Raw genomic sequence first — 25986 nt, forward strand, 5'->3', positions numbered from 1 at the left:
GCTGGGGAGGGCTGGCTTTCTCTCTTGATGCCTCTCATTTTGATGTTGAAGATGGGGAGACTATAAAACTTACTATATTATTTGGCTCCATGATAGGACTTGAAAATATTTGGCAGTTATGGAAAATGATATTATATTTGACCATAACCACTGAGAACTTAAATTTTTAAGTTGCTATGCAGAAACAGACCTATTATTTTTAGAAAATAGAATTTTTTTTTTTTTTTTGGTGCTGGGGATCGAACCCAGGGCCTTGTGCTTACAAGGCAAGCACTCTACCAGCTGAGCTATCTCCCCAGCCCCTTAGAAAATAGAATTTTAAGTTAATAGTATTAGAGGAATTTTGGGTCTTTCCTTTTCCTTCCCTCCCTCAAAGCTCATTATTTTAGAGCTTTTTGTACTGTCACATCCTCCCTGTTCTGGGGAGTTGATTTTTAAAAAAAATTTTTTTTAGTTGTCAGTGGGCTTTATTTTATTTATTTATTTATTTATATGTGGTGCTAAGGATCGAACCCAGGGCCTCACACACACTAGGCAAGCGCTCTACCACTGAGCCACAAGCCCAGCCCCTGGGGAGTTAAGGATCAGTTTTGCAGGAGAAGATCTGCAAGCAACGTTTACTTAGAGGGTGATGAAAACCAGCCCATCTGCCGCCCCTTAGGAACACCTCTTCCGACTCTGTGCCCCTCTAGACCTCATTCCAGGGAGGAGCAGCTTGGAGGTGGTGTGCACATCATTTCCTTGCTTTTCTTCACAGTGTTGATGGCAGATGTGCTTGTGTATGTGGTAGAAAACACAGCAGAGCTTCTCACTGTCACCATAATCTGCAGATGGTCCAGTAGTGGTAAGTGCAGCACGCAATTGTGCGAAAGATTTCCAGATCTTTTGCTTTTGCAAAACTGAACCTGCATATTCATTGAACAGCTCCCCACTTCTTCCACCCAGCCCTGGGAACCACTGTTGTGCTTGCTGCTTTTATGGATTTGACCATTCTAGATACTGCATTTGAGTGGAAACCTGCAGTGTTGGTCTTTTTGTGACTGATTTATTTCAGTAGCATGATGTCTTCAGAGTTTATCATACGTATTATGTTGTCATATGTACCTGAATTTTCTTCTTTTTAGAGGCTGAATAATATTGCATAGCAAGAAGGTCTTATTCCAGTGTGATTGAATTGATAACATTTTATTTGATTTGTAATTTTTTGTACCTAATGTAGGAACATTTTCTTTGTGTGGAGATCATAAAAATATCCTCTTGTATTGTCTGTTTTGATTTTGGTACCAGGGATTGAACCCAGAGGCGTTGACCACTGAGCAACATTCCCAGTCCTTTTTAATTTTTATTTTGAGACAGGGTCTTGCTGAGCTGCTTAGGACCTCGCTAAGTTGCTGAGTCTGGCTTTGAACTTGGAATCTTCCTGCTTCAGCTTCCTGAGATGCTGGGATTACAGGTGTGCCACTGTGCCTGGCTTGTATTGTCTTTTTAAAAAACGATTTTCCTAATTTTAAAATAATATTATATTTACAGAAAAGTTACAAGTATAATTTAGAGAACGTTATTTTTCCCTGAGCTGTTTGAGAATAAGTTGCCGAGTCGATGCCACATCACTTCTGAATATTTTTATAGCATTTCCCATAAACAGTGGCATTCTTTATAATCCCTCAATGACCATCAAAAATTAGGCAGTATATACATTTCTTCCCTCAGATCTTTAGACCCCTTTTCAGATTATCATTCATCCCACCAGGTCCTTTTTAGTAACAGGATCCAATTCAGCTTCACAGTTTGCATTTATTTCTCAAATCTCTTTAATCCTTTAGGTCTGGAGTGGTCCCTTTACTGTTTGGAAAGTATCTTTTCCTTTTTTGGGGGGAGAGATTGTATACAATTGGTTTTAATTGTTTTCTAAATATTTGATTTTCCAGTAAAACCATCTGGGCCTGGAAATTATTTTTCAGGAGATTTTAAATTATAAATTTATTAGTAATTCTCAACAGTTAAAGGGAAATTCAGATTCATGTGAATTATAGCAGTTTGTGCTTTTTATGAAGTTGGTGATTTTACCTAAGGAATTCCTGTTTCTGGCATAAATGCTCTAGGGAGGTAATGGGGACCAGGGACTGTGACAGTGCTTGTGAACTTTGTGGAAGAGGGGTGCTGAGGCAAACACACACACACACACACACACACACACTCGCTCTCTCTCTCTCTCTCTCTCTCTCTCCCCCCCCCCTTCCATCTTGATCTTAATAAGAGAGATCATTTTATGAAATACTTTTATGGGTGCATGTGTATGTGTGTGTGTTGTGATAGAGGGTTGAGGCCAGGACCTTGTGCACTGAGCTACAATACCCAGCCCTTTTAAAAAAATCTATTTTGAATAGGGTCTTGCTAAGTTTCCCAGGTTGGCCTTGAACTTGTTTATCTCCTGCCTTCATCTCCCAAGTAGCTGGAATTACAGGTGTGTGCCACCACTTCCCTGAAAGCTGTGATCATTATTTAAGTGTTATGCACAGTGTGCTTTTAACAGCTTTATCAAGATATGATTTGCTCTAGGCATGTGGTGCTTGCCTGTAATCCCTGTGACTGAGGAGGCTGAGGTAGGAGGATTGCAAGTTCAAGGCCAGTCAGCCTCAGCAATTTAGGAAGGCCCTAAGCAACTTCGTAAGACTCAGTCTCAAAATAAAAAGGGGTAGGGATGTGACTCAGTGGTGAAGAGCCCCTGGGTTCAATCCCTGGTACCAAAAAAATCCCAGCCCTGCCCCCCAAATGGGGAAATAAAAAAAGAAAGGTATACAATTTAGTGGTTTTGATAAACTCACAGAATTGTGTAGTTGTCACCACTATGAATCTGGCCACTTTGATCCTAACAAGAAAGGCCACCGCTAAGTTGCTTTCCATCGACAGAGCTGCCTGTTCTAGACATCTTGCAGCAGGCCTTCGTGCAGTGGGTTGAGGGTTCTCCACGTCTTGGCATGCATCAGGATGCATTTCTTATTATTGCCAAGTAATAATCCAGTGTGGACGCACCTCGTTTACGTATTCATCCCTCAGTGGACATTCATCTTATTTACACTTTGGGGCTTTTATGAATAATGCTGCTGATAACATTTGTGTAGAAGTTTTTTGTGTGGAGTCAAGTTTCCAGGTGTCCTTTCGTACACCTGGGGGTGGAGTCTCTGGGTTAAGTAGCAGCCCCGTGTTTGATATTCTGAGGCACTGTTTTCCCGAGTGGCCCTTTCTTTCTTTCCCACCAGCAGTGTGAAGATCCCAATTTCTCCACATTCTTTCAACACTTACTATTACGTGCCTTTTGGGTTATAGGCCTCATGGTGGGGTGAAGTGGTATAATGCATAATATTTTACAATTTTTAAAAAAAGTAATTGCCTGTTGAATTATCTTCTTGTCTTGTATCAGGCCTCTCTCAAGAGGGGCCCACCCTGCTTTACTCCCATCTAGCTGGCCCGGCAGGCAGGCGTGTTGGTTAGAGGATCGGAAGTACGTTGGTTGAGGGGATGTGCTTACTGTCATATTAAGAAACTGAGGATGAAGAGTCTGAAGCCCACAGTTGCTTGGTCAAGGCTGGAGTGAGGATTTGTATTTATGTTCAAGAGGCGGTCATCATCCCTTGCTTCAGATCTGCCTTGTCAGTCTGCTGTGACCACAGGTGACCTGCCTGTGAGCCACATTCCCACCTGGTAGGCGGTGCTCTGGGGACAGGCTTTATTCAGTTGTTCACAAACTTGACTACTTTAGCTTTTGTTAGCATAGGTTACTCGAAACACCTCTCAGTGAACTGCCTTTCTGTTGTTAGTGCTTTGGTGGTGCTTGTGGTCCTCTAGCCGCGTGGTCTAGTCAGCAGGCCCCGCGGAGGGTGTAGCCATGTGAAGGGGTGTCAGCCTGCAGCCTGAGGAGTGTAGGTGGCCTTCTGTCTGGGCTCTCCTGCTGTTAGGAGTCCCCTGGGCTGGGTGTCACCATGCCGGTGGCACGGGGGTGGGTCTGCACTGATCCTTGTTATGTAGTTTGAAGTCAGACACTTGCTTAGTACAGTTTCGGACGAGAGCAAAAAGAGATGACGTATGTCATTGGCAGCATCCCCACGTCTGGAAACACGCGTTGACGTCCTGAGGTGAGATGTGAGCTTGCCAGTGTCTAACAGGGAGCGGGTGCCGGGGATGAGGACACCAGACCAGAATCATCAGAAGTCCCAGCCTCTTGAAGGGTGCAGTCCAGTGATCGTGTTAATGATTTGTTGTCAGATCATTTAGAGAGTGTAGCATCAAGAGGCAAAAGAACCAGTTTTAACTTTTTGGTGATAGTGTCTGAAAACTTTAAAATTGAAAAAAGTGAGAAATTAAAGATGATTGCAGCAGTCCACTTGGGTTCTGGTGTTCAACGTATCGGCCAAGAGTTCTGGAGTCAAGGTGTCTCAGATCCACGCTGGGCCTTAGGAGCTACTGCTTTCATGTCAATAGATCCCTTGTGAAAAGGGCCAAACCAGGACACCTGTAAGTTGCCTTAGCATTGAACTGAGATCTGGTGACAGCGAGGCAGCCCCGGAGCAGAGTGAGTGCTTCAGCTCTTCAGGAGCACCATTAGGTTAAGTTAATAGGAGAGTTGGACTTGATCTTTTTCTTTTTCTGATAGGTCGGGCGCTTTTTACACAGTAGCAGCTAGGTGCCTGGAGGTGAATGCTCACGGTAAATTGGGAAGAGAGCATTGTTTTTACTTAGGCTGATGAGTCTGATAGTCATAGCAGGAATGAACGAATAAGTAAATGGTATTTGCAAATATAATAAATGAGCCAAGAGGTTTATAAGATAATTTTAGATAGTAGGAAGAGCTATGAAGTCAGCAGAACAGGGTCTGTGGTCAGAAGCAGATGGGGTGAGGCTTTGGAGTTCACGGTCTGGAGACTGTGGTGGGGCCCCGGGCAGAGGTGGCGTTCCCTGCTGCAGTTTGGCGAGGGCTGATCTTGAGCGATGGCAAGTTTGGTGTGTTGTGTAGTTGAGGACACAGTGCCAGGGGAGACTGGAGGCCAGGGAGGTGGAGGACGCCCTGGTTCTGTAGGGCAGAGGAGTGAGGAGTTCACTTTTGTTACATGGGCAGCCAACTTAGTTAAGTAGACCATTTTAAAGCTGGGGATTGATGATTGCTTTTACTGGGTTCCAGAGAATAGTCTCTGAGAGAAACTCCCTGGAGAAAGTGATGGGAATTTTTACTAAAATGCTTCTAGTCTTTCAACCATGAAAATGATGGATGGGAAGAAATACATTTTAAGTATTGCTCATCTGTGTTCATTCCAGAGTTGCCTGTCCAGAAAGCAGGATATGTGCCGGACATGAAACACCCTTCCCCAAACAAAAGTGGCACTGTAAGGTGTTCAGTTGAACTCAAGCAGTGATCAGTACAAAATTAAAAAAAAAAAAATTGAAACAGCTTCGTAGGTATACGTGGCACACAGTCAACTGCAGGTATTAAAAGTGAAGACTGTGATGTTTGACTTAGGCATCCACCGCCGCAATAATGGCGGTGATCATATCTGTCACCCCAAGGCTTCCTGGTTCGTTACTGGTATCTCACTGTAGACTCCCCTTCCCTCCCTCATCCCCTGGCAGCCACTGATAGGTTTTTCCCTGGGGGATGTTCTAGAAATTCATGTGGATCTGTATTTTGGCTTCTTTGCTCAGTGTCAGAATTCTGGAGCTCTCTGTGCCGTTGGGTGTCAGTAGCTCACTCCTGGGGACTGCTGAGTGGCAGCTACTGTGTGGACATAGCAGATGTGCTTTTCCAGTCTCCATGGCCTCAGGCAACTTTTCCCTTCAGCTTGCCTTCTGATTGGCTGGTGTTACTTGTGACCATCCAGGAGACAGACATTCAAATAGCACCTCGCTCTCCTGCACCTAACTCTTCTGATAGAGGACCTGCCTGTTCTTGTATCATCCCATCCTCCAGCAGGGCTGGGCTGCTCGGTCATTCATTTGCCAGAGCACATTTGGCCTTGCAAGTGGGAAGCAGATCCATCCTTCCTTGTGTCTGTGTTCTGTGTGATTTTTTTTTTTTTTTGGATGTGTGTGTGTTGAACTTTATTTATTTTGTTGGATTGTATTTATTTTCAGCAAATTACCTTTACTTGAGCTCCGTAATAGTATAGCAGTGTGAGTGCAATTAATCTAGTACCTTTTAACTTCACAGGGGAGTAGAAATAAATTCCTTCTCAGTTCACAGGTATTTTATACAGTTGGTTGGGACTGAGATGAAAATGAGATAAGCCCTCATTAACCTGGTAGGTAGAAGATACTTCCTTTCATCTGTGGTATCTTGATTAAATCACATGCTTCCTGCTTCTGTTTGGTGTATTTGGAGAAGCTTTCTGCTTTTTTGTTTCTGTGGATGATCTGAGAACATACTTAGGGATTGTCAGTTAACCAGCCCTTGGGAGTCTGGCTGTTTTTAACGACATCTCCTTAATGAGGAGTTGTTATCGGGGCACCTGGGTCTAGCTTTGCAGTTTTCTGTGCCCCTGCCTCTGGAGGAAGAGAGGAGGATGTTGCCTGTGATGCGCAGGCCTGTGTGGAGAGAGAGGTCCTCCGCTGTTGTGCCCAGTGGGATTAGGACGGGCAGTTGCCATGTCCTGAGAGGCACGCCAAGCGGATCCCGGTCTTTTGTGTTCTCACAGAGCTGCTCTCCACCCTGAGACTTGGAGATCGAGGTTGTTACTGTGGTTGTCCCTCTAATTGCTGACTGGTGTGTTTTGTGAGTGCGTCTTTATGATTCTTAGCTTAAAATTTCTACTTACCAGGTTTCTAATTATAGCAATTGATATTAAGAGCTTTATGGCCTTAAGGAAGATGGATGATAAATACAAATTGTTTTCTTAGTAGCTGATGCCCCTTGATTTTCTTTTTAAGATGTTTTCATTGTAGATGGGTATAATACCTTTATTTTATTTATTTATTTATTTATTTTTATGTGGTGCTGAGGATCAAACCCAGTGCCTCACACATGGTAGGCAAGGGCTCTACCCCTGAGCCGCACCTCACCCTGCCCCTTGATTGTTAAGCAGACTCTTGAGCCAGGCAGTGCACTCAGGGAAGGGTAGGAATGCCTATCCTAGTGAAATTTGTTCCTAAGCCCTGAGGAGCTCACAGTCTGAAGGGAAAGTCAGACTAATAGGCCAGTGAGTGAGCTGAGTGTAAGTGCTGTGTGCAAACGATTTTAAAATTCTCTGGAATAAAGGTTCTGGTTGCCGAATGGAAGTGATGCCATTAAAATAGGGACTCCAGGAGGAGAGGTGCAGGCTGGTGGTGTGACGAGGTGGGGCAGGGATCCCGTTGGGGATGTGTTTGGCGTGAATGGTGTTGAGGGATGACCTGTAGATCACGGATTACTGGTACAGTCTTCTGTGCTGATTTATAAAGAGCATGTCCCCCGATTTGTAGGTTTGAATTCATTTTCATTATTAATGGTGAGGTCACAGTTCTCGACTTAAATGTTGTGTATTATATTACCAGAGTAGACTCTGTAACAGTAGAGTTTGTTTACTTTTTGCTTGAAAAAGTTGTTTTTCTGTGTTTGAAATGTTTGAAAATGCTCATGTTCTTTTTATTTTTTACTTTTGGGGATTTTGGGGATTGAACCCAGGGGCTCTTTACCACTGAGCTATATCCCCAGACCTTTTTTTTTTCTTTTTTTTCTTGGCGACAGGGTCTTGCTGAGGGATTGAGGCTGGTTTTGAATTTGTGATCCTCCTGCCTCAATCACCCAAGTCACGGATTACAGGTGTGTGCCACTGTACCTGGCAATTGTTCTTTAAGACGTGGTTGCCATTACATAAAATATAGTGGGACAAAACTAGCATTGCACTTTCAGTGTTACGGAAATTAGGTAATTACTATCCTAAATCTTGGTGCTGTTTTATATTTAAAAATTTGAAAACGAACGTGTTTCACTTTTTAAAAAATCATCTATTCAGGAGTAGATGATAAATGCCAGTAATGTAAAATATAAACAGACTGGAACACAGTGAAAAACGTCTCCCTTTTGCACCTAAATCGACCCTGCCCATCAGCTACTGTCACCACCTGTTGGGCACCTTGCTGAGCCCTTCTCTGGATATGCAGGGACACTGCTGCCAGGATCCCTCAATTCGGTAGCTCAGCGATACCATCGTGACTGCATTCTTAATTGATGAGTTCTGATTTCATCTGCATTCCTCTTGGGCTGCACCTCATTTTCCCAGGTGCCTTTCTCATTTAGTGTGTCTCACATAAATTGCAAAGTCCACAGGCAAAAGTTCAAGTTCTTGGCTGTGCCTGTTACTGAGTGAGGAGGACACTTCCTGTGGTGCCCAGATGCAGCACTGGTACTTTTCCTGAATGAGGGGGTGATGGGCGGGATTGGCTGAGGCCACAGGACCAGGGCAGGGTCGGTTTTCCTGTAGTGAATGGCTGCCTGGTTATGAACAGGGCCCGGGCTCTGGGGCTAGAGAAAGGTGTGCTGCTGGGAGTGCCTGGAAGCTAGCCTCAGTGATGACCACAGACTTCAGTGGGCTGAAGGGCCAGCCAGCAAGCAGTCCATCCTGCAGACACCCGTGGGGCATCTCTACTTCAGTTCAGTCTGACTCGTCTGCCGGAAATAGTGCCTCCCATCCGTTAAGTGCTCAGCCCTCAACTCCGCTGCCCTCCCAGGTTAGACGCTATCCCCAGCCCTTAGGCTTACCACCCCTGGGGTAGGAATTCCCACACCTCCTCCTTGGCTTCTGTTAATTTGCTTGAATGGATTATTATAAAAGATACTGTGGAGAGATGCACAGGTACAAGCGTGTGAGAGGGGTGTGGGGCTTTCAGGACCCCTGTGGGTGTGCCTCCCTCGCGGAACCTCCTTGGGTTTGTTACGCAGAAGTTTCTGAACCTCATCCTCTGGGTCTTTGTGGACACCTGCGTCTAAGAGGGTTGGACAGAAGGGGTGTGATCTAGTGCTGGTAAAGTGGTGGGGACCCCAGCAGCTGCCTGCAGCACTCTTCCCTTCAGCAAATGGGGCAGGACCCCTGTGGAATGAGGGGGTCTAGACCTACTCTGAAAGGGCCGGGTCAGGAATTTCTTTATGCCTGACTCCAGAATGGAAAGTTGGGGGAAGATCAGTGTTTCTGGGACCTGCCTTGGAAAAGAGACCTTCTAGTTTCCATGGCCTGCCTTGGAAAGGGAGTTGTCAGCCCAGCACTGTGGGCAAAACCAGAATGTATGTATCGTGATCTCATACCACAATGTTGGACTGTCTCTGGAATTCCTGTTATAATTTACTTATCTGTGTTCATCATTCTAGCTTTTTAAAAAATATACTTTACCACTGACCAAATTATGTTTTGTGCATGCATGAATATGTAACCATGAATCCCACTTATATGTGTAATTATAACAGCAAAAAATTTATAAAAAAATTTTAAAATGGAAAAAATGTACTCTCTGAAAGGGAAAGTCCAACTTCTTTATAAATTCCCTGGCTATCTCATGTGTTTATATTTCTGTATTTTAAAATTAATTTTCCATAAACAAACCTATTGCCGTTTTTATTTGGATGTATTTAAAATTTTGCTTTTGTAGTTTTTTTTTTTTTTTTTTAAGGTACTGGGGATGAACACTGGTGTGCTTTACCACTGAGCCACATCCACAGTTCTTTTTTATTTTGAGACAGGGTCTCACTAAGTTGCTCATGGCCTTGCTAAGTTGCTGAGGCTGGCCTCGAACTTGTGATCCTCTTGCCTCAGCCTCTGGAGTTCAGGGATCACAGGTGTGTGTCACTGTGCCTGCCCTGACTTAATATTTCTTGCTGCTATTGTATGTGCAGTTTTGATCTTCCATCATGTCTTCTAACTTGTTCACCGTGTGAAAACTACCGATTTCCTACCTGAATGGAGCAAGATCATGAGTCGTCTAAGCAGCTGCTCGTGAGCAGACCTGCCGTCCTCCGTCCCGCATTTGTGGTGCTCCGCAGGCCCCGTGGAGCCCCACAGCTTAAGACCAGGTCCTCTCCAACAGCCACACTGTGTAGGCAGGTGACTTGCTTATTTTTTATTGTAATGATTCCTTAAATAATTCAAAAACGGTCAGTCTTTGAAGTTGATAAATGCGATATTTTCTTCTGAACACATGCTGAATCCTTCCTTGCTCTGGTCTGTTCGTGTAGTCTTGATATATCCTGCCTGACGCTGGATCCAATGCTTATTTGCTGCACTCAAAAATCCATCAAGTTTTGTTGTAATGTTTTCAGATAAAGTGTTCCAGTTAGCAACTTGGAAAGCTGGATTTGGAAATTACTCTGACATTGAATATTTACATTGTTGAATTTAAAAACCAGTGTTTCATTTGAAATATGATGTATTTAGGAGGTTGTCCCTGTGAACATTCTCTTGGTTACAGGTATTATTTAGAACATTTATTTCTAATACTGAGGTCAAACTAAAGCTTAAGAAGGAGTCCCTAGTCTGTGGGTGAATATGACAACTTTTAAATTGAGAACGATAATTTGTGAGCAGGAATAGTGTTTAATATCTAGAACTGTGTAGAAGGTTTTTAATTACGTTTTATAAAGAGAAGGAACACTTTTATTAAATGTGTTTAGATACTAGGGCTAGTGCGACATTATATGATTCTTAGCTTTAATTTGAACATCATACCGGTGGGTGCTGGGATTATGTAGAAAGTTCTGGTCTCCAGCTTCCTAAGGTGGGATGCTTTTGAATCAAGAGCAGAACTCTTCTCTTACCCTGTTCTCCAAAATATTTAGTACAAGTTGTTTGTCATTTTTGTTTTTTTCATTTATACTTCCTTAAAATTTTTTCCTTGGATTTTCTTTAATGACTTTTTTAACACCTTTGGTGTCAGAGCAAATAATAACTTCCTAAGGAATATTTTGCTTTTTTTTTTTTTTTTTTGGTGGTGCCGGGGATTGAACCCAGGGCCTTATGCATGCAAGGCAAGCAGTCTACCAAGTAAGCTGTATCCCCAGCTGAACTATCTTGCTTTTTAAAGTACAGTTATGATGAGATCTGATGGTGATTGTAGAAAACTATTGATATTTTAGAATTCAGAAGTTGTATCAAAAGCAGAGAAATACCTAATTTTCTTTACTTTGGTATGTACAAATGAATTGCACAAAGTCAATGAAGAGCCTGGAAATGGTGTTCTCCAAATAGCATTTGATAGATTGAACTGGCTTGTGGTGGAGAAGAGAATTGTAGAGCTGAGTTTTTGAGGAGCTCTCCTTTGGAAGGACAAGGAGGCTTATTTTGTGTCCTTGTAGAGAAGACACAGGAGGACCCTTCTCAAAACATGTCGGTGTTTCTTCAGCGCCAGGTTCTGTCCCCTGCATGGGGTACAGACAGGAGCACAGGATCTTCCCTCGGGTGGATGGCAGGCAGGTCCTCTGGATGCTGTGGAGGGGATGTGCGCAGGTGCGCAGGTGCGCAGGTGCAGTGGGGCCGAAGAGCGGAGCCTTATCTTGGTTTGTCTGGGCCGAAGCCAGGTGAGTGGCAAGGAGGTTTCTCAGAGTAAGCGTCACCGAAGCTGACCACTAGGTCTCAGAAATGAGAACTAGACATTTAGCGGTCACTACTGTCGGTCACTTAGAGGGCGATCAGGGAACAGGAAAACAGAGAAGCTGCCGTTGACTGTAGTGCCTTGCCTTTGACGAGCAGTCAGTGAGGTCATCAGGCAGAAGCAGAGGCCAGAGCGGGTGAAGGGGAGAGGTGACAAAGGGCCTGGTCCCGAGGTCATGCTCGGGGGATCAGTGAGAAGTGCACGTACTCCCTGTACTCCAGGGACGTACTCCTGCTTATATGTTGACGCCAAAGGGTAGGAGGATGCTGAAGACTCCGGAGAGGGACGGCACCCTGGTCCTCGTAGGCGGGAGAAGACGGGCTTCTGAGCCCAGGTGGCGGGCTGCACCTGATGGGAGTGGTGGCAGCGGAGGACTGCCAGGAGGCGCTTTCCTCAGCGTGCTGGCCTCCAGCCGTGGGCAGCTGGCCTGTTGAGTGGCAGGAAGCGTGACCATCCGCAGCACTTTCCGAGGGTAGTTCTGAGGAACGGGGGCCTGAACTGTGTGATCTTTCGTAGCACTTCTTGATTTTAAGGTTTTGGGGTTTAAGCCTTCATAATGAACTTGCTAGTACTGAACTGATTCTCAGTTCTGTGACTTGCCTTGCGAATTTAATTTGCATGTGTAAAACAACATTTTGAATTTATTTCTCAGGGCAGACTCAGGACTGCGTAGACAGGTACAGCAGGTAGTTTTCATTTTGCCCATGTTCCTGTGCCCACGAGGCACATGCAAGAAAGCGTGTCGACTGTGAATGAGGAGTGGTGGGGACTGCAGAGCCAGAGCAGGGTCTTCGTGTGTCCCGGCCGCGGCTCAGTTACCTCCCCGCTCACCTCCCACTCTGGCAGGTCTCTCACTCGCTTCACTGGTGAGTGTAGAGTGACGTGTGACAGCCAGCCACAGCCACCTGTGTCCTGTCTTCAGACTTGGGCTCTTTGGACAGGTGTCTCTTTCCATGCCCTTGCGTGCCCCCTTCGATGGCTGGGCGCAGCAGTGATGGGGCAGCCAGGACCTCTGAACCACGGAGCTGGCCAGCATAGCAGAAGGTCCGTTGGAGTTTTTTGTGTCTGTTTAATATAACACCTTGTGTTACCATAACCAATAGTGAAGTTTGACAAGCCAAGACGTCAATATCCGGGTAACTACCTTGGGCAAAAAATAAAACATTGCCACAGAAGTCTTCTCCCTCTGGTGACTTACTCCCTCCTGTAGGTGATGGCTTTGGTAACTTCAGGGATGATCTTTTACATGTTCCTCATAGTTCTGTCACTTATGTAGGCATCCCCAGACAGCATGTTTTATTGCTTGCTTTCTGGAACTTTTTGTGAAATATGTTCATATGTCATATGTATTCTTTTGAACAGATTCTAGAGATGTGTGACTTTCACACCACGGTGTGTTGAAGTCCATGCGTAGTACTGTAAGAAGCTACAGTTCTTCCATGTTCTTTGTTCTGTGTTGTTTCCCATTGTATGAATATACAACAATATATTATGTTAGTGGTTTTTCCCTTACATTTGGCTATTAAGAATAACATTGTGTTTGAACATTCTTGTACGTGTGTCTCCTGGTCCCCACATGATACCCGTAAGTAGTGGAACCATTGGCCATAGGTGTATTTTCAGTCCTGTAAGAAAAGCCAAGTAGCTTTATAAAATTGTTACTGGCCATGCATGAGAAGTTCCATTACTCTGCATTGTAGTTTGCCCTCTATATTGTCAGACTTAAAAATCATAAAGTTTTTAAAAACCCATTACCTTTGGGCCCTATCATCTCTGTTTGGCTTTGGGATTGGTTTGGGGCAGATGATGTTGGTGGATGAAATCCTTGTTTTCTGAAAGCTGTGTGAGTTTGTCCTGTGGAAGTAGGGAAAAAATAAAGAATTCAAGGTTGCGTTTCAAACATGAGGAATAGAAGATTCTGGGGCTAGTCTTTCTAACTAGCTGTCCAGGTGATCATGATGCAGCTGGTCGCTGGCAGGCAGGATCCCGCAGAGCTAGGAAGCAGAAGGGTATCCTCCTGGTGTCTGGGGCCTCTGACTGTTCGGCTTATTGCTCCCCGTGCCCCTTCCTAGCTGAGTGGAGGGCTGGACTGGGCCTGTGAGCACGTCACCTAGAATTCATGTGTAATAGTAGAAAATTAGCATTAAAGCATTTTATATTCCATCAACAGAGATGTGGATGTAACAGTAGATTTTTTTGGTTGCTTTTATTGATTTGTCAAGAATTGTAATCATTTTGAGCTATCTTGGAATTGAAGTTTTTTTTCCCCTAAAGGTGTTTTAAGTCAGTTCTCAGCATGTTATTGGATGCTTGGTACTGAAAGGTAATTAACAAATTTGTTTGGCATGAGTGTCAGTTTAAGTATACATTTTTTCTTAAAGGAAAGAAAACAATTTTACCTTTTGAAATAAAGTAGACGAGATATACTGATTTTCCAATAGAAATATAATGAACCACAAATGCTGGCCATTCATATAATTTAAATATTGTAGCAGACACATCAAAAGTTAAAAGAAACAAGCAAAATTCATGTTCATAATTTGTTTTATTTAACAAGTACAAAATATTATTTCAACATGTAATCATTATGAGGTTATTACTGGGATATTTTACATTCTTTTGTTTTTCATACTGCATTTTCAGAGTCTCCTGTATATTGGCACTTGAACACAGCTCCATTCAGAATAGCCACAGATGAGCGCTCATGGCCACGTGTGGCTGAGGGCGGTCATTGAACAGTGCAGATCCATTAGCAAATTGCTCAGTGATAAATGCATGGTTTGATTTGCATTTTGAATATCCCAGAACCCTCTCTGTTGTTCCAGTAAGGGAGAGGAGATTTAAAGAATTAAAAGAGAAAGTGCAGTCTCTTGTGCAGACAGGATGTGAGTATGTGAAATTTTCACATTTCCTTAGCCACACATCAGAGTCTAGGCATCCTGAGTAAAAAAAAAAAAAAAAAAAAAAAATAGAAAAAGCCCAAGATGAGAACTTGGAGGGTAAGGTTCTCCTTGCTTCCTGTTTGCTCTTTGTGGGGATGACTGATCTCACATGAGCACCAAGGATCACTTAGGGTTAGGAATGGAAGAAGTTTTATCACTCAGAATTGGAGAACATCAGTACTGGGTTTAAGTAGGAAACAGGTAAGTGTCTTAATGTCGAAAAGGGGGAATTGCAAAATTCCTGGTTTTTCTCACTGATTTAATCACACTGGAACCATTTTCTGGTTAAGAAAACAAAAAACAAAACCCCACATGGATATGTGTTTGTATTCTTGTATTACAGTAGTATGTGTGTGCCAAAAGCAAAAGCACAGCTCCCCCAGGGAGATGCTGTTGGAAGGGGACCCCATGGAGAAGGTGAAAGGCGAGCTGTGGACCGGCAGGTGCTCTCTGCAATTCAGTTTCATGATTTTGCTTTCTTTTTGGTGGGGAGCAGTACTGGGGATTGAACCCAGGGATGTTCCACCACTGAGCTACTGCCCCGCCCTTTTTAAATTTTTATTTTGAGACAGTGTCTTCCTTAGTTGTCCACACTGACCTTGAACTTGCTATCATCCTGCCTCAGCCTCCTCCCAAGTTGCTGAGATTATAGGCAAACACCACTGCGCTTACTCAGATAAATATTCTTTCTTTTTTTGGGGGGTGGTGCTGATTATCGAACCCAGGGCATTGCACCTGTTAGGCCCACACTCTACCACTGAGCTACGTCCCCAGCCTCAAATAAATGTTCTTAAAAAGAAAAAAAAAAGCCAGAAAAATTCAACACCATAGAAAAGTAGGCAGAAGAAGCTAAATGTCTAATAAATATGAAAGATGCCTGGCTAGTAACCAGGGAAATAGAAATTGAAAAACAGTGAGATAGCATTTTATATTCATTAACTTGGCAAAAATTAAAAGTCTCACAGTTCCACCTGGTATCAAGAATATGTGGCAGTGGACAAAGGAGTCCTAGTTTTGCAACATCTAGTCTGTGGATATTAAAGAGGTTGCCAGTGTCATGACAAAGTAGTTAGTGACATTAGCATGTTTTGTACGCTTTTTGTTGGAATTTGTAGGAAAACTTGTCCTCTGTAAATGACTTTTGGTTGCAAATTTGTTCAGGCATCTCTAAGGATTTCATATGCTTGTAGTTTTCACTGAAATGAAGGCCGAAAGAAGGATGTGAAGGAAGGAAGGGTCCAAGGCCAGACTGACCATAGTAGAAGGTAGCTCGGAGCACCACTGTAGACGTGAGTTTAATCCACTAGTGCTGTTACACAGCAGACATGATCCCATGCACAGTGTCCAGTCCTTCTAGATATTTAGATTTATTTAAAAGTAGAAGTGGTAGGATAAAACTTTTTGTATATAGCTTTAAAAAAAGTACGGAGCAGCTGAACCCACCCTGCTGTGGGGTGTAGACAGGCACAGGCTGCCCAGGACTCAGGAGACCAGTGTAACACTACGAGTGGAGTGAAAGTTGCCACTTGGACGTCCTCCTCCAGCTCATAACATGCAGGGAGCTGCATGTGCCAACGGGGATAAATAGCAGTGATGTTAGATGGTAAGAGTTTACATTCGGATTTTCACCATTTTTTATAAAGTTAACCTTTCAAAGCAATACAGTCTGTAAAGTATATAGGTTGTGAGAATGAAAATATGCAGGAAGCTCCTATAGCCATCTTAAGGCTCCAGGTACTCTTGTAGGCAGGGAGCAGGGGGGACAGGGTCAGAGAGGAGGGCTTTACCCAAGAGAATTCACAGGTCACAAAGTGTGGGCAGTTCTGGGCTGTGTGCAGGCCACAACTTTCTTCTTTACCTGCCTCCCACAGGTGACCCCCTCTGTTGCCTTGCTGTCTGGTTTTCCTGGGTCTGAGCGTGTGGAAGCAGAGTAACCTGTGGTTGGTGGCATGGCTCTTGAGTGCCGTGTGCCTGGTTGTGGATTATGCACTCATTCCTGTGGTAAAGCATGATGCACGTGCCTGGCACACAGTTGGGACCTGCCGAGCACCTACTGTGAGTGTGGCGTGTATTAATGTCTAGCATGGAGCGAGTACTGCTGGTGAGGACGATCCTGTGCTCGCAGATTGGATTTCTCTTCTGTTCTGCAACTTGCACTTCACTTACTAATGCACTGACTGATCTTTCCTACTGGACCACACAGATCCACATGTTTTCCTTTACCACGTGAAAAAAGTCTTGTTTAATTTGCAGTGTCTGTGACTTGCATGTTTGTTTCTTTTCTCCACATGATGTCTTTTTTCTTTTGACTTCTAGAAGTTCTTTCTACATTTTAGTACCCTTTATTATGTGTTTCATGGGTGCATATATGTATTTTTCTTTGACATTGTTTTAGTTATGTCAAGTTGGGAAAAACTAGGTTATGCTGCAGTAACAGGCCATTCCCAGATCTCACCAGCCTAAACACAGAGTCTGTCTTGCTCTTTGTGTAATTGTGGTCTGATAAAGGGGCGTGTTTTGCTCTCATTTCTGGAACATTGATAACAGAAAAGTGGCAGTTAAGACTTCTGGTCCACCCATCATCTTGGCTAACAGTTCTCCAGCTGGAGGTGACTCGTAGTGCCTCATGGGGGGTTCACTTGCAGCTCTTTACTTATGGTTGAGAAAGAACATTTTTTAGATTTTAATTAGACATAGCCATTTTAAAATTTTTATGCCTTTTTGCCCAGTTTTCTATTTGGTAGTTCATAATTTTCTCACAGCTATGTAAAAGTTTTCTGTGTATTAAATAAATGACTCTCTTTTCTGTCATGTTTTATAGATATTTTCCCCCCACTTTTTGCTTTTTTTTTCTTTGTTTTTTGATATATATAGTTCAAAAATCTTTGTATATTCAAAATCTACTGGTCTTTTAAAACTTCCTCTTTTAAGGAACCTCTTAAACTTCTTTCAGATTTATTTTGGTATATTATTAATTTCTTAGAATGTCTTTAAAAATTGCTTGATCTTGTTACTATGACTGACGTTTCTGAGCCGTTGAGTACTAAGGTGGCCTGCAGATTCCGCATCGGACACTAAGTGTGTAGACCCAGCCCCGACCCTCGGCGTTGGAAAGGACTCCTTACGCTTCTCGTGGAACACGCACCCCTCTGGCATGCCCGAGACCACGGCTCTTCTAGATATTTGTACATGCAATTGTTTCTGTTTTAAACAAAAAGACCTGTTCTGTACGCCTGGAGCCGAGGCGCGTCCGGGCTTGGCGCCCTGCTTTTCCCTTCTCCCCGCCTCCCCGCACTGCCCGCCCTCTGCCTCCCACTCCCACGTTCCGAGTGCAGCTCGAAGGCTCGCCACTTCAGGGCTGAGGTCATTCTGATAGGATAAGATGTCCCTCAGCATGGGGGTCCAGGACCCCCTCCCATACCAAAATTCGTGACTGCTCAGGCCTCTTACATCAGATGCTGAAGTACTGCCTGGGACGTTGGTGTACTTGAATTCATCTCTGGACGGTTCACAGCCCGGGAGTGTGAACAGCTGTAGTGCTTCGCTTAGAGGATGACGACAAGGACGAGTCTACGTGCGGTACAGATATGCATGCAACCCCGCCCCCCGAAATATTTTCAGCACACGGTTGGTTGAATCTGGTGGTGTGGGACCTGCAGATATGGAGGCATAATTGTATTTTCAATAAAACAGTTTTTGAAAGATGAACGTAAAATCTTTTTAATGTAAACTTCTTTCCACCCAGAAGGAAACTTAGAGGGTCACCGTAACAGGCCAGAACAAGCGTAGGGTAATTCCATACGTGGTAATTTCAGGCATTTTTGTTAGCTATGCGAAGTGGCCCTTTGTTGGTGTTTTGTGAACTAGAACAGCCGGATCTGGCAGGTAGCAGTGGCTCTTTGAGGATCTTGCCTGTGGCCATTGAGTTGGATCTTCGGACCTCTGGAAGCAGAGGCTGGGGCAGCTGCGGCTCCGCCAGACTTGGGCTCCGCTTCCTTCATGTGACCGTGAGCTTGCTGTGTAAGTTGGTTGAGTGACTTGGGGTAGCGGCTCCCTGTTCTTAGGCCCGATGGTGGTGGAGTCAGTGCCACCGGCACAGTGCGAGATGGACAGCTGTGATGTACAGCCGCGTGGGTCTCCAGGGCGAGCACTGTCGGGGCGCATGCCCACATGTTCTCTCGCCTTCTCCCTCCCCAGGACCCATTTGCCTTTCCAAGCCCGCCCCACCTCAGTGACTAAGAAAGATAGAATTTCTGCTTGGGGAAGTTTTACATCTAAGAACTTTCAGAGGAGTTGTTTGAATATTTGGATGTGTATGCCTTCTAGTCTTTTCTAGCTAACAGCTAATCTGGACTTTTCCATCTAGCTGTCCTGCATATCTTCCTAGAGTTCTGATTCGTCCACTGTCCTAGTCTTATTCTTCACAGCTGGTCACAAGGCCTGTGGGCCAGGGTTGCCTTCGGAAGGCCTCCCTCCCCCTGGGTTTCCTAGGCCTTAGCGCTGACTCCTACTGCAGCTCTGTGGCTGGGACTGCTCCTGTGTCCCGCACGGTCATCTTGGCACTTGGTGGGTAAATGCATGTATTCCTAGTCAGGTTACCTCCACACTGAGACTGAAGTTCTCCCATCTATAAAATGTGGCTCTGGGGAGTTGTCACCAGCTCTCACCACAGTCGCCAGTAAAGTGGCAGTGGCCAAATCAGGAGGCTGCTTTGGACTTGGTGCTGCGCCACCCTTGACAGTGGCCGTGAGAGCATCTGCCCTGTCCCCCACCCCAGCTCTGCTCATGCTTACGCTCTGCTTGCTCCTCTGCTGCTTGGGGTGCTTACCTTGGCTGTGAGCATTGCAGGTGTCTGGGATTCCACCCAGGCCTTCCAGTCATGCCGAGCTGCCTGTGTGAGCATGTCCCCTGGGCAGAGTCCATTTCCCCTAAACTGCCCTTCCTGCCCACGTTCTCCCGCCTCACCGCCAGTCGTCGCCTGGTCAGCAGTGTGCTGCCCTTGCCCTGCTGGTCTCCCTCATCCAGTGACCCACCCTGGCTGTTCTTTGGCTCGGGTCTATCCCAGCGAGTCCGGGCCCTCTGTCGCTGGGGCCCGGAGCAGGGGCCTCGGAGGCCTACCTGTTTCCACACACACCTTGTTCTTTTCCTTCCTGTGCAGAAGCAGAGGGTGGGTCATGTTTTCTTAAAGGAAGGGACAGTTGCCAGTGGTTTTTCATTGCTCTGTTTCATGGCATTCCCTGCTGTATTTCACGGCTGCAGAGCCCCTGCCACCCCCATCCCCGTCCCATGCTCATGCTCATCTACGCGTGTAACCTGAGTGCTTCCTTAATGTCGTAGGGTGGTTTTCCCTTTTCTTAGAAGACCCTTTCTCTTACTGTCCAGCGTGGTATTGAGAATTACAAGACCACACACATGTGTATGTGTGTGAACAAAGGTGTTTGTTTGGGCACCAAAGATTTTGATTGGAGTAAGATCCGATCTCATTTTCTTGATCTGAAAAGAAGACCATGTTGAAAATAGAAGATTACAAAGATTCTGTAGAAGTCAGTGTGTCAGTGGTTCTAGAACACTTCAGTAGTAGTCACATTTCTTCTTTTTCTTTTTTTGTGGTACTAGCAATTGAATGGGGGTGGGGGGGCAGCTAACGCTGTGCGACACCCCCAGCCCTTCTTAAATTTTGAGTTGCAGAGGCCAGCCTCATGCTTCTGCCTCAGCCTCCCCCGAGGGTGGGATGACAGGTCTGCACCACTGTACCCAGCTTCACACTTAGCTTTTATATTATATAAATGTACAAATGTGGAGACAGAAGGGTGAGGGAGGAGGAGAGAGGTTCCTCAGACAGCAGTGCACACCTGCTGGATCTGGAACTCCCCACAGCTCTGGCTGCCGCGTTTGCCACGTTCACCCTCGGGCTTCTCCTTTATGCTGTTCTTAAACCACTCTCTGCAGACGTTTTAAAGAGGCTATCTGATACCAATTGAAATTCCTCTGTACACGTTTACTTCTTCTGCTGGACATCAGCGTCACCCTGGGCTGGTGGGGCCTGGGCACTGGGACACTTCCTGCGGCTTGCCCACTGTACCTGCTCAACCGGGGCACTCCCTAGGTGTCCGACCTTGATCGCCTCAGCTCTGAAATTACACGAGGTTTGGGTAGAAGGTATCTTTCTTTTTCTAAACTCTCTTCTTAGGAAGGAAATTTCTTTTTAAAGAATTTCTTTAAAATCATATCCTAGTTTTTATTAAGAAATTTGAAAGAAAGAATTCAGATATTTTAAAGTTTTTCAGCTGCGAGAAGCTATGGAAATGTGAATAGCTGTAGTATCAGGAATACTCATTTTTCTGATGTATTTCACTTTGGGTTCAATCTTTAAAACGCCGTTGGAACCCTCCAGGAGAACCAGGGGACTGCGGCCTCGGACAGGCCCGGCGTCGCCCACTGGGTCCTGCCTGCGGTGGGAGGAGCGGACCTGGGTCTAAGGGCGCGTCTTCTCCAGCGCCGCGCGATAGCGGGCCTCGCAGAGGAGCGGAGGCCCTGCCTGACCCTCCAGTGCCGCAGAGACCCGCAGAGACCGTGCTTCCAGCCCCAGCCGACCCTGCGCCTTCGCCTCCGGGAAGGGTCTGTGGTCGCTGGCCGCGAGCGGGCGTCTGGAGGGGTCGCTGGTGGGCTTGCGGGTGTTGCCTGCGGCTCGCCGAAGGTCCTGTTCTGCTGTCCGTCCTCTTACGGTCACCGAGCTGCCCGGGCCCCTTGTTCACAGGGTGGTGCTCAGACCGCACAGGCCCGGCTCCCCGAGTGCCAGGGGAAGCGGGGTCCCCGCCCCCGGGCCGCCGTGCGTCCACCTCTGCCTGCCGGCCACCAGGGCCCTCCAGGCTCCTCGCGGTGCCCTCGACTCCCCTCCCGGGCCCACGTGAGCTGCACCAGGGGCAGCACACAGGGGGCCTTGCTGTCACTTGAAGCTTGAGGTTCACCCCTGGGCAGGCCCTGATTTATTTTTTCTTTTGAACTGGAAGATCTTAATTTTATGTAACTGTGATGTTTTTTGTCCTGAGAATTTAAATGTACCATTAAATGAAAAATTCAAGTCTGTTGCTAATACAAAATTTTAATTTTTCTTTACAGGTCAACTTTGTAGTGTGCCAACTCTTTGCCTTGTTAGCAGCCATTTGGTTTCGAACTTATCTACATTCAAGCAAAACTAGCTCTTTTATAAGACATATAGTTGCTACCCTTTTGGGCCTTTATCTTGCACTTTTTTGCTTTGGATGGTAAGTAATTATTTTGATCATGTTTAAATGAAGACTATTTGGATATATTTGAGAATTGACCTGCAGAAGATACATTCGAGGGTTTTGTTCTTTTATTTTCTTATAAAGTTTTCTCTCGAGACCAATTTAAAATTTTTTTTTTTAATAGCAAAACAAAGGGTGGGGAATGGGCTCACTCTGGTTGGTCTTAGGGGGAATATACTATTCTAATTTATGAAAAAGGACAGATAGAAAAGAATGTAAAAGACATTTTCATCTGACTGGGTAGTTCTTTGCAGCATTTTGCAAATCTTTTATCCCAAGACAAACCACTTTAAATGGGTTGTAGTGGTGGTGATGGTTTACTTGCTCTTTTTATTTTTTATTTTTCTTTTGTGCAAGTGACTTTCAAGAGTCTGGTAAAGCCCACATGGGGAACTCTCTTACCATTTTTGGGTTCTACCATTGGTGAAAAGAGGCTTCTTGTTCATTTGTGTGTTCTCGGGGAGGAAAAGTTATTTATGATGGAAAGCCTTATTCAAGGGCATGTGCGATGCTTCAGTGAGCCCCTTCTCTCTCCTGGGCTACCTGAGGGCTTCGTCCAGAAATGGCACCTCCCGTGTGCCTGGCAGGACCACCTTGGCCAGGCACATCTCAGCAGAAGGGCTGCCCGGCTCCTCCCTCTGGTGTCCTTAGGACATTTACCATCACCACTCCAGGAGGACGCCAGGCTGCTTGAGAGCAGAGAGGTGGAGGTGCCCTGCGGGCATGGCAACCTCGGCTCTGATAACACTGCTGTCTGTTCTGGGCTGATGTGTTGCATACTGGAATATGTTGGTATTTCTTAGTCCAGTTTTTCCCTCTGGCAATTGCAAATGTTTCCTCGAAACTCATGAAAAGGCACTGAAGAATGATGTATTCTGCCCCTGCCCGCTTGCCCGTGGCTCGCCTGCCAGTCATGGGTGCTGCCCTGGGTACCTGTGTGCAGGATGAAGTCACGTGTGATCTAAGCAGATCCAGACGTGACCTTTTCCTTCCTTGACGACCTCAAATTTGTGTCAAAGTTTTCTTAGGTTTCTATTTAAACTTCTTGTAAATCATGTCATGGGGTAAAATATAAGCATTAACATGTTCATATTTATTTATGCTTATTTATATATACATTTTAAAAACTTCTTATGATGAAGAATTTTAAACCTGGAAGTACAGAGAATGAATGATACAGTGCATGCTGAGGCGCCCACTACGCAGCGTCAACAGTTACTAAGTTCTGCCATTCCTACTTGATTCTTATCACAGTTTATTTTCCTAGAGTCAAGTGTATCTCAGCCTACACGTTTTACCCATAAGTAACTTGGGTTTTCGGTGTGCGCTTATAGAATGTTCTCATGAGGGTGGGGGAGGCTGACCAGGGCACACCACTCACTCTGTGACCTGTGGCAACAGTGAATGATGACTGCGACCCGGGAACATGGAGTCAGTCGGGCCAGATGCGAGGGCGGGTTGCTCTGCCTCTCTGCTCCTTACTGAGGAAGCACTCCTTGACGTGCAGACTGCTTGGATGCTTCATGACACAGTGGCGCAGCTACCTGGCTTTAAGGTCTGGTCATTGCAAATTTTTTGTTTCTTTGGCACTGGTCACTGAACCCAGGGACGCTCTATCACCGAGCTACGTCCTGAGCCCTTTTTAGTTTTTATTTTGAGGCAGGGTCTTGCAAAATCACTGACGCTGGCCTCAAATTTGTGATCCTCCAGCCTCAGTCTCATGAATGGCTGGGATTTCAGGCATGAACTACCATGCCCAACTATGTAATCTTAGTATTTCATGATATATGTGATAATCAGAATTTTTAAAAAACTGAGTTTTGTTCTTTTTTTAAAGGAGAAACCCACTTTTGTCCTCCTTCCTTTGGGAAGACAGGTGTTGATGCCTCTGTATCGTGTAAGATCCCTCTTGGCTAGTCAAAATCAGTTATGGGAAGGGAAGTGTTTTTCTCATTTGCATTGCAGCACTTCATTTTTCAGACTTAAAGGTAATCCTCTGCCACTGTTTTTTACAGCTTCCCTTTAGAAGGCATATGTTTGCACTCTGTAAATACAAGTGATCATTTTACCTACTTCTGTTTGGTCTCAACTTTTTTTTGTTTGAAACTATCATCTGTAATGTTTTTTCTTTAACTGAGAATTTATAGTTAATATTATTTAACTATCTTTGATAACTGTGTATGGTAATGCAATGGAGCTTAGACTGAAGTCAGATAGACCAGATCAGGTCTGGGTGCTTTGACCTGGTAGCTGTGTGACTTTGGACTCATTACTTGATCCCTCTTACTATCACTTGCTTCATCTGTAACGTGGAACCAGTGATAATTCTGAGCATTAAAAGCCAAGGTGCTACACAGGCGTGTAGCTCAAGTGCTGTTCACGTGAGCAGGGGTGTTACTCAAGGTCACTCAAGGTCTGTCACAGGTTCAGTGCCCCTTATCTGAAACGCACCAGAAGTGTTTCCATTGTCAAAGATTTTGGAATATTTATGTAGACTTTACTGGCTGAGCATCTCTGATCCACAGACCTGTCATCTGGAATGCTCCAGAATCAAACTTTTTGAGTGGATTTGTAGATTATAGATGCTCAAGCTGTGTTCCTGTGTTGTAGTTGGTGATCCGAATTGGAAATTTTTTGTGCTTATTCAATTTCTTTGTTAGTGTTTATCATACAGTATTGAAGTAGCATTCTTATTTGTGTTTTTCTCTCTAGTCTGGAAACCAGAAATGGTGTCCTCTACTCTTGGATTTCCATTGTCTACTACAGTGGTTTTCAGAAAATGACAATTCAGGGCCTGGGGATGTAGCACAGTGGTAGAGTGCTTACCCCAAACCTGGAGACCCTGGGTTCAATCCCCAGCACAGCAAAAAAAAGAACAAAGAAAAAAAAATCAGTTAATTAGTTGAACAGAGAAATGTTTTCATCCTTTTAAATAAATTTTATGCCTATCTTTAATGTGATTTGAAATTCAAAATAGGTAAAATGTGTTATTTAAAAATAAATTAAGGCTGAGCATGTGGCTCAGTGATGGAGCCCTTGCCTAGCATGCATGAGGCCCTGGGTTCCATCCCCAGCACCTCTATCAACCAACCAGTCAGTCAGTAAAATATGAAAGCAACTGAAGTCAGAAATAAATTTAAAATTTGGGAAGAAAGCGTTTATTTTGAAAGTGTTCACAGAGCTTGAAAGATGATGATATGCTTTCTACCTCACCCCACCACTCGAAGACTCAACCAGCGAATGGTCGGCCAGGGACAACGCAGGTTTTCTTGTTGTACTAGCTAGGTGTCAGATCTTAGTTTCCTTAGCTCTGAAATTATGAGGGTTACACAGAAGGCATCTTAAAATTCTTTTCCTAATTTTTTTTTTTTTAGAAATCTTTTTAAAGAATTTCTTTAAAATTTTCTAATTTTCTACTTCATCAATAATGCTTAATAGTTGGGCGCTTTCTCTGCCATGTAACCCGGTCAGTGCTTCTGTGTATTCTCCCAGTCCTGAAAACCCCTAAGTGGCTGTCGGGTGTCTGTCGTGCCCATTTTCCTAACGGGCAGGCGGAGTCGCTCAGCACAGCGTGATGAGGTCGGGTGCAGTAGCCAGTAGGAAAGAGCTGGGTGCTGGTGGACGTGCTGCAGACAGCAGGCCTGTGCTGACACGCCAGTTACTGCAGTTGCAAAGGCTATCCAGTGGGCAGCTGCCCACGTGTTGCACTGCGCCCAGAAGATTGCCAGGCAGTGCCAGGAGAGTGGGTACCTCAAGGTGATAGGAGACACTATGGCGCTGTTGACCTTAAAGTTGCCATGTCTCGTTTTCCAAGGAAATTCACTCATAGAAAAAGAAAACTTTCCCAATGAATACTACAACCTTTTTTTTTTTTTTTTCTTGTTTAAGATAAGTGCCTTCAATGACTTGTACTCTCATTTTAAAAGCCTGTGCAAGAATCTGGCAGTCCCTCAACACCTTCACTTAAGTCTGTTAGTGGATCTTTAGCGTTGGCAGTCATTAGGGTGTGGATGATTTTGAGCAGTGTGCATATTAATCATGCTTTTCTTTTAAGCTTCTTTGCATTTGCACTTACACTGGTAAAGGCTTCCAGCCATCTCCTCGCTCTCTGCTGACAGCGGCGCCGTAGGCCAGCACTGTTTTCTGTGGTGCGT

General features: G+C 44.9%; 1 protein-coding gene across 4 annotated transcripts in view; it reads left to right on the forward strand.

Moving 5' to 3' along the window:
* Positions 1–25986, forward strand: part of Mboat2 (membrane bound O-acyltransferase domain containing 2) — a 137419-nt gene that overhangs the window by 22820 nt on the left and 88613 nt on the right. The window contains exons 1-2 of one of the 4 annotated variants that reach the window (XM_047523107.1): positions 21716–21808; positions 23234–23387. The exons of 2 other annotated variants lie outside the window; for them this stretch is intronic. In XM_047523107.1, the coding sequence (XP_047379063.1) occupies positions 23278–23387 (110 nt within the window). In that variant the 5' untranslated portion in view covers positions 21716–21808; positions 23234–23277. Of the gene's footprint in view, positions 1–21662; positions 21809–23233; positions 23388–25986 lie in introns of those variants that run through there. One more of the 4 variants, XM_047523106.1, reaches the window with a different exon arrangement.

The sequence above is a fragment of the Sciurus carolinensis genome, chromosome 13 (assembly GCF_902686445.1).
Source record: "Sciurus carolinensis chromosome 13, mSciCar1.2, whole genome shotgun sequence".
Classification (NCBI taxonomy): domain Eukaryota; kingdom Metazoa; phylum Chordata; class Mammalia; order Rodentia; family Sciuridae; genus Sciurus; species Sciurus carolinensis.